Genomic DNA, 12,883 nt, shown 5'->3' with positions numbered 1-12,883 from the left:
TACATCCTATAGAAAGGACAGGCAGGTGGGCAGAGGAGGGGGGTAGCTCTGCTGGTGAGGGATGGAATTCAGTCCCTAAGTTGCAGCAGGAGTTAAAACTGGCATGTAACAAAGGTAATGCCACTGTGGTGATGGGGAATTTCAATATGCAGGTAGACTGGGAAAATCAGGTTGGTTCAGGATCTCAAGAAAGAGAGCTTGTAGAATGCCTCCGAGATGGATTCTTAGAGCAGCTTGTAATGGAGCCGACCAGAGAAAAGGCAATTCTGGATTTAGTGTTGTCTAATGTACCAGATTTGATAAGAGAATTTGAGGTAAATGAACCGCTTGGAGGTAGTGATCATAATATTATTTGTTTTAATCTGCAATTTGCAAAGGAGAAGTTTAAATTGGAAGTGTCAGTGATGCAGTTGAACAATGGGGACTATGAAGGCATGAGAGAGGAGCTGGCCAGGGTAGACTGGAAAGGGATCCTAGCAGGAATGACGGTGGAACAGCAATGGCAGGAATTTCTGGGCATTACCCGGAAGACGCAGGCTCATTTCATTCCAAAAAGGAAGAAAGATTCTAAGGGGAGTAGGAGGCAACCGTGGCTGACAAGAGAAGTTAGGGATAGAATATAACTAAAAGAAAAGATGCATAACACAGCAAAGAGTAGCCGGAAGCCAGACGATTGGGAAACTTTCATAGGCCAACATAAGGAAACAAAACGGGCAATACGGGCTGAAAAGATGAAGTACGAGGGGAAGCTGGCCAGGAATATAAAGAAGGGCAGTAAAAGCTTCTTTACATATGTTAAGGGAAAAAGAGGGGCAAAGTCAAATGTGGGTCCCCTGAAGGCAGACATGGGTGAAATTATTATGGGTAACAAGGAAATGGCAGAAGAGTTGAACGGGTACTTCGGATCTGTCTAAACTAAGGAAGACACAAACAATCGCCCAGATGTACTGGAGGACAGAGGATCTGAGGGGGTAGAGGAGCTGAAAGAAATTTTCACTAGACAAGAAATCAGGCTAATGGGACTGATAAATCCCCAGGGCCGGATGGTCTGCTTCCAGGGTCCTCAGGGAAGTGGCTCTAGAAATAGTGGACGCATTGGTGATCATTTTCCAATGTTCAATAAATTCAGGATCAGTTCCGGTGAATTGGAGGGTAGCTAATGTTATCCCACTTTTCAAGAAAGGAGCGAGAGAAAACGGGGAATTACAGACCAGTTAGCCTGACTTCGGTGGTGGGAAAGATGCTGGAGTCAATTATTAAAGAGGTAATAATGGGGCATTTGGATAGCAGTAAAATGATTAGTCTCAGTCAGCATGGATTTATGAAAGGGAAATCATGCTTGACTAATCTTCTGGAATTATATGAGGATGTGACAAGTAAAATGGATGAAGGGGAGCCAGTGGATGTAGTGTATCTTGACTTTCAGAAAGCTTTTGATAAGGTCCCGCATGGGAGACTGGTGACTAAAATTAGAGCACATGGTATTGGGGGAGGGTGTTGACATGGATAGAAAATTGGTTGACAGACAGAAAGCAAAGAGTAGGAGTAAACAGGTCCTTTTCAGAATGGCAGTTAGTGGCGAGTGGAGTGCCGCAAGGCTCGGTGTTGGGGCCGCAACTGTTTACCATATATATTAAGGATTTGGAAGAGGGAATTAATGATTTGGAAGCGGATGACACAAAGCTGGGTGGCAGTGTGAACTGCGAAGAGGATGTTAGGAGGTTGCAGGGTGACCTGGACAGGTTGAGTGAGTGGGCAGATGCAGTATAATATAGATAAATGTGAGGTCATCCACTTTTGCGGCAAAAACAAGGGTGCAGATTATTATCTCAATGGGGTTAGGTTAGGTAAGGGGGAAGGTGCAGCGAGACCTGGGGGTCCTTGTACACCAGTCACTGAAAGTTAGCGTGCAGGTACAGCATGCAGTGAAGAAAGCTAATGGAATGTTAGCCTTCATAACAAGAGGATTTCAGTATAAGAGTAAAGAGGTTCTTCTGCAGTTGTATAGGGCTCTGGTAAGACCACATCTGGACTATTGTGTACAGTTTTGGTCTCCTAATTTGAGGAAAGACATCTTTGTGATTGAGGCAGTTCAGTGTAGGTTCACGAGATTGATCCCTGGGATGGCGGGACTGTCATATGAGGAAAGATTGAAAAGACTAGGCTTGTATTCTCTGGAGTTTAGAAGGATGAGGGGGGGGGGGGGGGGGGATCTTATAGAAACATATAAAATTATAAAAAGACTGGACAAGCTAGATGCAGGAAAAATGTTCCCAATGTTGGGCGAGTCCAGAACCAGGGGCCACAGTTTTAGAATAAAGGGGAGGCCATTTAAAACTTTTTCACCCAGAGTTGTGAATTTGTGGAATTCCCTGCCACAGAGGGCAGTGGAAGCCAAATTAATGGATGGATTTAAGAGAGAGTTAGAGTTCTTGGGGCTAGTGGAATCAAGGGATATGGGGAGAAGGCAGGCACGGGTTATTGATTGGGGACAATCAGCCATGATCACAATGAATGGCGGTGCTGGCTTGAAGGGCCGAATGGCCTCCTCCTGCACCTATTTTCTATGTTTCTACACCTGGAACAGTGGATACAGTAGAGGAGGTTGGAGGAGGTGCAAGTGAACCTCTGACTCGCCTGAAAAGACTGTCGGGGTCCTTGCATGCAGTTGAGGGGGGAGGTATAGGGACAGGTGGGATAGAGTCTTTACAGGAAGTAGGGTGGGAAGAAGTGTAGTCTAGATAGCTGTGGGAGTCAGTAGGTTCATAATAGATGTCATGATAGTCTCACGGTGAGATCAAGCAACGGAAGGGAGATGTCTGAAACGGTCCAAGTGAATTTGAGTGTAGGCTGGAAATTAGTAGTAAAGTGAGTAGAAGTCAGTGAGTTTGCATGGGTGCAGGAGGTGGCACCGATGCAGTCGCCAATGTAGCAGAGATAGAGTTCGGGGACAGGGCCAATGTACGCCTGGAACAGGGGTTGTTCGATGTACCCTACAAAGAAACAGGCATAGCTGGGGCCCATACGAATGTCCATGGCTACGCCTTGGATTTGGAGGAAGTGGGAAGAGTCGAAGGAGAAGTTGTTAAGACTAAGGACCAGCTCTGCTAGTTTTTGAGATCTTTGAGATCATAAAAGGCCTGCAAGGACTACCATATTAGTTGAAACTGATCACTATATGGGGGTGATAGAAAATCTGAAATAGCTCCAAAGCCACTTGCTTCAAAACTGGGAATGTGGCTGTGCTGAAGTTGTATATACTCAATGAAAAGTGGCTTCCTCTAAAAAACAGGTTCATTTAAAGGAGTAGCTTTATAGCTATTAAAGGAATCAACTGACTACTTCAGTTCAAACAGAACAAAAGCAAAATCACACTTAGGAAAGAATACAAAAAATAAGAAATAAAAACAGATCAAAGTAGTTCTGGATAGACAGCAAGCAGAAGAAAAATGCAAGGCCACAGCACAATTCTACAGAAATAGAGCAGTCCACCACAGTATTCATGCATTTTGATATTCAACAAGCAAGAATAGCTCTTACATCTGTAAGTAAAATGTTAACAAATTTCTCATCATATGATTATTCTCCTTGTGGCTACATTTGAAAAATAACAAGCAATGTTCAGGAACTGTGGCAGATGCACCACACATTTTGCTAAGACAACTAAAAAAAATTGTAGTCATTAGTGATATCGTTTTAGGGACAATCAAATTCTGTAGACTATTCAATATGAATTTTCACATAATCTCAATAATCATAATTTCACTCAATGCTCAAAATACAAGATACATATATTTTTCAAATGACATCAGAAACATGCTCAAATCAAAATTTGCCAATGTATTAATGCTAATCCAGTTAAACATAACTTTATATTCCAACCCACAGAACTTTATTGGATTTTACAACAAATCTTTAACATCCCCTGAACTTGTCATTGAGTCTTCATTTAAAATTTAACTGCAAACTCAAAAGACTTGTCTTCTACTATAGGAGTTAAAAGCCCAGATTCTGGCACAAAACTTCTTATTAAAATTACTTGCAACCGAACGTGGCTTCCATCGTGAAGTCATAGAACAACAAGTTTTGCAAGGTGCCACATTCAAGCAATTACATGGATTTGTCCACTAAAACAATAACTACATCATTTCACTGTTTATAAAATCAAACTACGCATTGTAAATGTAAGAAGGTGCGGCTCCGCTTCCACTATCTGAAAGGGGTGCTGCTCAATTTTGGCCTAGCAAACTGCATCAGGCTGTGCTCAGTTCAATTGCCTGCCTCCCTCACTGGGTGTCCTTGAAGAGGAAATAGAATGGCATTCACCGGCATGCCACTGGAGCCCAGTGGGACCAGAGATCTTGATCAACAGTTGGAATGACATTTCGATACCATTAGCAAAAATATGATGAGTGCATAATAATCTGGTGACGATAAACATTACTTTCTTATCGAAGGTATTTCAGATGCCTTTAACACACACGTTACACACCATATGGCATATATGCGCGTGTATATACATTTATATCATATATATGTGTATGTATATGTATGTTTTCTTATCATGTGATAATATGCATGATAACCCACAACCACTTCGACTCTCCCTCCGTAGCCACCCCCACACTTACCAAAAAACACAGCTGTGGCCAGTTGTGAATAAAATATCTATAGGTATATATGGAATAAGGTTCAGACAAATCCTTCGTGATCAATCTCATGATATCTGGCATTTGCAACTCTGACTCATAGCCAACATAACGTATCCTTTCGGGCTCTTGCGGGGCATGCAAACTACAAGCGGCTACCGAGGCGGCCAGACGCGACTGATCCTCGCCAACCCCATCCAGTTCATCCCTGGGCGTTGGAGTGTCGGCCTCGGCAGTCCTTTGGTTGGCATGGTTGACCTCGCAGTTGCTGGCGTCGGCTTTCCTTCTGCCGGCTTGGGGCGGTGACAGTCCAGAGTCGGCTTCGGCAGCGGACAGGCGGCCACTGCGATCCGCTTGCTGGTGGAGATCGGGGTTGAGGATCAGACAGCCGTTCAGCACCCGCTGCTGGTGGTTATGATGGTGGTGGTGGAGGTGATGGAGGACTCCCTTCTTCGGCCGGCTGCTCTCCGGGAAGGTTAACATCGACTTTGGGCCGTCTCGGTCGACGCTTTCCTGCCCTGGCCCCGGTTCGGCCTCTGGTTGCTGGCCGGCGGGATAGGCCAAGATTTCAGCGGGGGGTGGGGAGAGCACGCTAGGCCCAGCTGGCGGCTCCGACATCCTAACGGGGGAAGCAAGGCGGAGGTGGCGGCAGCAGCAGCATGAGGGGCCGAACAGTCACAAAATGGAGGGAGGGAAAGGGGTGGACAGCGGGTTGTGGGGCGGGGGGGGGGGGAGAGGATGAGGGAGGGAGGGGAAAGGAAGGGACTCAGTACCCCAACATATCGTGTGAGGGGACCGGGACCGTCAGGTGAAGGCCTCCACCCCCCGCACTGACACAGGAGGGGGTGAAAAGGAAGGAGTGCGGCGAGCGAGCGAGCGAAACCCCGACCCTGCTCCCGGCCCCGTCACTCGAGGCCGCTTCCACTGGGCGACTGCCGTAAAACGAAAGGCGCCGCGCGAGTGAGCGAGCGACCTCACTCCCCCACAGACGTCACCGCTGTCGTAAACAGGAGGTGGGCCGGAGTGAGCGTTGAGCGGCGGCGGCGATGGTGGTGACATCTTCAGTTGTCGGCCTCTCAGTCTGAAGATGGGTCTCGACCAGAAACATCACCCATTCCTTCTCTCCAGAGTTGCTGCCTGTCCCGCGCAGTTACTCCAACATCTTGCGGCTACCTTCGATATAACAGGCGGATGTGAGTGTTTTTTCTTGTAATAACACCGCCGCTTTAAGTTTATTTTCCCCACACGTTGACACTGTGTTGCCATCTTTACATACGGTTATGGACCATGCCGTGTGTTTCTGTCCCATCAAATGTGTAAGAAGGAACTGCAGATGCCGGTTTACGTCGACGATAGGCACAGAATGCTGGAGTTTCACCTCCAGAATCACCTCCTGTTTAAATTCCATTTGGAATATTTTGGATGACCAAGAAACCAAGAACCAAGAGTAACCCCATCAGTCTGAAGAAGGGTTTCGGCCCGAAACGTCACCTATTTCCTTCGCTCCATAGACGCTGAGTTTCTCCAGCACTTTTGTGTACCTTCGATTTTCCAGCATCTGCAGTTCCTTCTTGAACACCAAGAGTAACTCAGTAGGCCAGGCAGCATCTCTGGCGAGAAGGAGTGGGTCGAGAAGGGTCTTTAAAATTTAGTGTCTCTCCTCAAATGTCTATCCGTGTGCGAGTCTGGTTGTGATGCTTGCAAAATAATTTCAATGTTAATTTGAGGCTGCAGCGCCTTTTCTGTTTTGATCGTATGTTGTGCCCTTGATTCTGACAGAAGAGGTTCCAAAGCTAGGATTTAGAGTCATTCAGCACGGAAACGGGCCCTTCGGCCCAACTTGCCGACCAAGATGGTCTCATCTGGCCCATATTCCTCAAAACATTTCCTATCCATGTACCTGTCTAAATGTGTTTTTTAAATGCTGTTATAGTACCTGCTTCAACCACCTTCTCTGGCAGCTCGTTCTGTGTGAAAAACGTTGCCCCTTGGGTTCAATCTTGTCCCTCTCACTTTAAACCTACGTCCTCTGGTTCTTGATTGCCCTACTCTGGATAAAAGTGCAATTATCTGATATGTTTTTATCATGAAAAGGGGAGCACACTTCAATTGATATTTTGACTCATCCTCCAATGATCATCAAAACAAAACAAGATAGTGTGCCTTAATGACAACTGACCAATGGCGCTGACAACAGCAATCATGAAGTACTTTGAGAAGATGGTCATGGTGCACATTAGCTCCAGACTTCCAGCCTGTTTTTATCCATTGCAGTTTGTGGACTATTTCAACTGGTTAATGGCAGAGGCCATCTCCCAGGCTCCAACACTCATCGCTGGAACATCTGGTTAACAAGGAGATTTGTGTCAGATGCAGCCCTGTCCATCGCACAAACCAACCCCTCTTCACCACCCTCCCCCCCCCCCCCCCCCCCTCATGAACATCTCCCCATTGCAATTAAATGTTTTTCAAAACATTTATATCTCTGTATTGTGAACAAATAATGTAGCCAGTTTGCGCAGCTCCATGGTCACACAGATGCCATATATTGCCTTGGACACAGACAAAATAAAGTGGATCTCAGAGTTTGGTCCTAAAGTCTGCCACTTTCAGTTATGCCAGGGTATGACAGAATTTCACCTGAGAGGACATTTGGTGGTTTGGGAGCAGTTTTTTTTTTTTAATTTTGAGACCACGATAGAACCAAAATTGTCACCAGCTATTTATGGCCCAGGTTATTTCACCTTTGTTATCAACCATCGTCTCCCTGTGACTCTTTCTGGACTGATAGACATTCCCTTTGTAACTTTCTCCATAGTTTATAATGTTTTTTCTCTTTGTAAAGTGAAAGATTTGGATACAAATTAATAAAAACATAAAAATGCAACTCTATTGAAGTTATTTTCCAAGATCTAAACACTTTTAGTCTGATCATCTGTCATGTTACTGGCAATTACAGCTGCCCCCTAAGATTTGATCACTTAATTACATCACAATAGAGGCCTGTCGGCAATCAGCTACATGCTGGCCCCTAGCAGAGCAATTGCAACAATGCCATCTCACCTTTATGTGCAAATGGGATTAGTGTAGATGGGCAATAAATTTGATGGATTCAGTGGGTGGAAGGGTCTGTTTCTGTATGACTCAATAACTTCTCTTTAGCTACTGACTGACTTTTCTTACCAGGAGAATGCCAAGTGCCTGTTTGTTGTTTCTAACCAGCCTCTCTTTGATCCACAAGCATATTTTCAACAGTGATGAATGCTCGGTAGAGAATCACCCAGCCCTTGTTTCAGCAGATGGTGATTCAGGCAATGCAGGCAAGAGTTGGTGCACTTGACCTACAGGGATGGCAGGAAGTGCTTTGAGAAGATGGTCATGGTGCACATTAGCTCCAGACTTCCAGCCTGTCTTTATCCATTGCAGTTTGTGGACTATTTCAACTGGTTAATGGCAGAGGCCATCTCCCAGTCACTGGCTCAATGATGTCCTGGAATCTGCATGTCTCTAAATGACTGTTACGAACCTCTACTGATGCACCATAGAAAGCATACTGTCAAGTTGCAACATGGTTTGGTTTAGGAACAGTTCTGCACAAGACAGTAGGAATTTATACAGAAATGTGGATGTAGCACAGTCCATCACACGGACTAGCTTCCCCCATATTGACTTAATTTACACATCATGTTGCCTCGGGAAAGCAGCCGACTTAATCAAAGACCTTTTCCACCCTGGTTATCCCTTCTTCTCCCCATTTACATTGGACAGAAGATACAGAAGCTTGAAAGCAGGACACCACTAGATGTGGGAGCAACTTCTTCCCCTCTGTTATCAGCCTTTTGAATGGTCCTTTAATAAGCCCATTCTTCTCTACCTCAATGCGGATTTTAGACTTTGTCTCTGAAAATGTTGAGAACTATATTCTGTAATCTGTATCTTCCCTATTGCTCTACCTACAGCATTTCAGTTTGGCTTGGTTGTATTTATGTTTAGTATCTGATTTGATTGGATAGTATGCAGAACAAATATTTTTTCAGTATCTCAATACAATACACAACAATAATAAACCTAAACCTAATTAGAAGGGATTGAGGGAGCAAAGGTGGATACTTTAGCTTAGTTAGACTCCAGGAACAGAGGGATGGTGCATATCTTCAAGAGACTCTCATATGTTTCATCAGTGGTGCAAGTGGAGCCCTGCATGTTGTATCAGCCAGTTAATGGTAAATAAATGAAATGTCTTCATGAATAAAGGGCATTAAAATATATATTAACATCAGAATGCCACTTGTCATTCTCAAGAGACAAAAGTGGTGAATTCTCATATTACTAACAACAGAACAGTAAAATTATTATTTGCTGCACCTTGACTGACCATTGCCCAGTCCATCACCGGCACTGACCTCCCCACCATCGAAGGAATCTATCAAAGTCGTTGCCTCAAAAAGGAGGCAACAGCATCAAAGACCCACACCACTCTGGCCACACACTCATTTCACCATTGCCATCGGGAAGAAGGTACAGGAGCCTGAAAACTATAACGTCCAGGTTCAGGAACAGCTTCTTCCCTACAGCCATCAGACTATTAAACACAGCATATAAGCTCTGAACTACAACAGACTATTATTATTATTGCCCTATATTTGTTTATTTATTGAGTATGTGTGCATAACAATAATAATAATAATAATAATAATAACTTTATTTGTTAAGCACCTTAAAAAACAACCAAAGCTGACCAAAGTGCTGTACAGAAAAAAGAAAACAAGCAAGACATCATAAAACAGGCAGAACAACAGAACATACAGTTAATACGAGGCGCATAAATTACATACGAAAAACCAAACAATAAATTAAAATACATAAAACACGAGTACGAACCACGCAGCAAAACCAAGCAAATAAAGTAAATAAACAATTCAACACCTTACTGGTCTACAAAGGCCACGGAGAATAGATATGTCTTCAGGAGTGACTTAAAAACAGCTAGAGAAGGGGCCTGTTTAACGTGCAGAGGCAATTTATTCCACAATCTCGGAGCCGACACAGCAAAGGCAAGGTCCCCTCTGAGCTTCCGCTTAGTTTTTGGCTCAATCAGGAGCAGCTGATCATCTGACCTGAGAGAGCGGGAGGGTGAACACTGAACTTTTTTTCATCAGTTATGTATTATGTTTACACATTCTGTTGTGCTGCAGCAAGCAATAATTTCTTTGTCCTATCTGGGACATATGGCAATACAACACTCTTGACTCTCTTAACAGGCCCGTAGACCTGTGCACACAGGGTATTATATGATAAACAAAAAAAACACAATTAACTAATAACCACAATATTGGTGCAAAACAAACAAAATCGGTGCAACCAAAGTCCATATAAGTGTATAGTTGAGGTTATTGTTGCGCAGTGTTTAAGAGCCTTTTGTATGTTCTGATGTCTTTTGGGAAGAAGCCATTCTTGATCCTGATTGTGGTGGTTTTCAGGCTTCTATACTCTCCTCCCTAAGGCAGGAGCAAACTAAGAACTTGGCCATTCTCTGGATGAATTTTAAAATCAGCTTCTGTTACAAACCATTGAAGGAGAAATGGTGCTGAAAGAAATCCTTAGCTATACAGTTGTGTGAATACCAATGCAAATTGCTCGAGAAACAGCTGAATGTATGAAGGAGGGTGAGACAAAGATGACTGGATAAATTAAGATGTTACGCTCTTTTAACCTGTCATAAGACAATTAAAAGATCGGATTCACCAAGGTTGCATTTGCTTCTTTCAATCTTATAAAGTGATGATAAAAAATATTTTTTAAAGATCTATACAAATGTATTTCAGATTTTTATATAAACACTCTCAAACATGGACCAGGACTTGGTACAATTTGTTTTCCAATCTAATTAATAGATTTTACTTCTCTTTATTTTTTGGAAGACTTATTTATAATTTAGAAAAAATGCATTACATTCTATTACACATCAACGGTCATTCCTCTCTAGCATATCTCAAGGATTTCCCTCAAACCAACTTGGAAAACCATGTGGAAATTGATCTGGATGGACTTGGATTGTATTAGTACAGAGTCCTTTTCTTTTTTTTAATAATTTTATATGTTTCTATAAGATGCCCCATCACCCTTCTAAACTCCAGTGAATACAAGCCTAGTCTTTTCAATCTTTTCTCGTATGACAGTCCGGCCATCCCCAGGATCAATCTCGTGAACCTACGCTGCACTGCATCAATCACAAGGATGTCCTTCCTCAAATTAGAAGACCAAAACTGTACACAATACTCCAGATGTGGTCTTACCAGAGCCCTATACAACTGCAGAAGACCCTCTTTACTCCTATACTGAAATCCTCTTGTAATGAAGGCCAACATTCCATTAGCTTTCTTCACTGCCTGCTGTACCTGCACGCCAACTTTCAGTAACTGGTGTACAAGGACACCCAGGTCTCGCTGCAACTCCCCCTTACCTAACCTAACCCCATTGAGATAATAATCTGCACCCTTGTTTTTGCCGCCAAAGTGGATAACCTCACATTTATCTATATTATACTGCATCAGCCACGCATCTGCCCACTTACTCAACAAGTCCAGGTCACCCTGCAACCTCCTAATATCCTCTTCACAGTTCACACTGTCACCTAACTTTGTGTCATCCGCAAACTTGCTAGTGTTGCTCCTAATTCCCTCTTCCAAATCATTAATATATATGGTAAACAGTTGTGGCCCCAACACCGAGCCTTGCGGCACTCCACTTGCCACAGCCTGCCATTCTGAAAAGGACCCATTCACTCCTACTCTTTGCTTCCTGTCTGCCTCTCGTATCTTTGCTCCCCACCAGAAGCCATCCCCGTCCCCCGGCTACAGATTGCTCCCGCCGGCCCCCAACTGAAGCCACCCCCCTCCCCGGCTACGGAATGCTCCAAACCTGGCCCCCACCTGAAGCCGTCCCCGTCCCCAGTTGCAATCCATTCCGCCCACAACACCCGTACTAGCCAAATAAAAGTCCATTCGGCCCACAATGTCCTAGTAGCCCTCCGAAAACCCGTCCCTCCGGCCCACAACACCTATACGAGCCCAAGAAAAGTTCCTTTGGTCCATAATATTCCTACTAGCCCCCTGGAAACCAGTCCCTTTGGACCACAACACCCGTACTAGCCCTCCAGAAAGTCCCCCTCCACCCCCCACTGGCCCTCGACAGCCCCCCGCCTGAAGCCACCCCTCCCCCCTCCCCCGGCCCAGTACGCCTGCGCTCCACCGTCCCCCTCCGCCTGAGGCCTGCGCTACCACCGGCCCCCTGCCTGAGGCCCCAGCTGCAGGATGCTCCCCACCGGTCCCTGCCTGAAGCCAGTGGGGACCAGTGGAGAGCATCCTGCAGCTGTGGACGGGATGGCTTCAGATGGGGGGGGGGGGGGGGGGGGGGGGGGGGGGGGGGCGAGCGAGGTCCTGCAGTGGGGGAGGGGGGTGGTTTCAGGAGGGGGCAGGGGGGGGGCCAGGGGGGCAGCATCCTACAGCGGTAGGCCACGGCAGCACTCCTGAAACCGCCCCCCACCCCCGGGTGCTGAACGCTCCCCCCTCCCCCACCGGCCCCTGACAGCCCCTGCCTGAAGCCGTCCCCCTCCCCCGGCTGCAGAATACAACAAGAGACGCAACACACCGCACTCTCCTCCTCTCCTACAACCCCCGGCCCACACACCCCCCCACTTTTCTCCTCCCGTCCCACCCCACACCCCCCACTTCCCTGATGGGGGATGATAGAAAATGTGCCATGCCTGCGCAGTTAGGGGCTATGGGTGAGTGGTGGAATATTGCGTTGGGGGAACGGGTTGCGTTGGGGAACGGGTGAGTGATGGAATATTGCGTTGGGGATTGGGTTGCGTTGGGGGACCAGGCCCATGTGATTGGGACCCAATGGGTCCCACTTAGTCTAGTAGCTTAATAAATCCTTAAATTGGCCGGAGTATCCCATAACAGCTCTAGAGATGGATTGAGCAGTTTATACACACAGTACAATAAATCTAGTTTGGTCACTTGTTGAGACACTCATTGGATAAGTTACAATTTGTTAAATATAAGCTAATTTTTCAAAAACATTGCATTGCCAATCAAGAATTAATTTCATATTTTGACAATTGACGAGTACAAAATAAACTAGCCATCCTTGGGAATCACTTCATATAATTACCACAGGAGGGCAGCTTTCAACATAGATAGAAAAAAACGGTGTCCTTACCAGCAAAA

The 12,883-nt window shown here is 45.4% G+C and overlaps 1 protein-coding gene and 1 long non-coding RNA gene across 3 annotated transcripts in view; one reads left to right on the top strand and one right to left on the bottom strand.

Moving 5' to 3' along the window:
* The window catches only part of naa30 (N-alpha-acetyltransferase 30, NatC catalytic subunit), a 38,669-nt gene extending 33,116 nt beyond the window's left edge, over window positions 1-5,553 (bottom strand). Inside the window, exon 1 of the mRNA XM_055640474.1 lies at window positions 4,632-5,553. Coding sequence (XP_055496449.1) covers window positions 4,632-5,267 — 636 coding nt within the window. The 5' untranslated portion in view covers window positions 5,268-5,553. The remainder of the gene's footprint in view (window positions 1-4,631) is intronic.
* A 33-nt stretch (window positions 5,554-5,586) lies between these two features.
* Window positions 5,587-12,883, top strand: part of LOC129700196 (uncharacterized) — a 30,271-nt gene continuing 22,974 nt past the window's right edge. For both annotated transcript variants that reach the window (XR_008723991.1, XR_008723990.1), the window contains exon 1: window positions 5,587-5,842. This is a non-coding gene — a long non-coding RNA (uncharacterized LOC129700196). The remainder of the gene's footprint in view (window positions 5,843-12,883) is intronic.

The sequence above is a fragment of the Leucoraja erinacea genome, chromosome 9, assembly GCF_028641065.1.
Source record: "Leucoraja erinacea ecotype New England chromosome 9, Leri_hhj_1, whole genome shotgun sequence".
In the NCBI taxonomy this organism is placed as follows: Eukaryota; Metazoa; Chordata; class Chondrichthyes; order Rajiformes; family Rajidae; genus Leucoraja; species Leucoraja erinaceus.
Note: the sequence above shows the minus strand (reverse complement) of the source record. Positions and strands in the feature narration are given on the sequence as shown.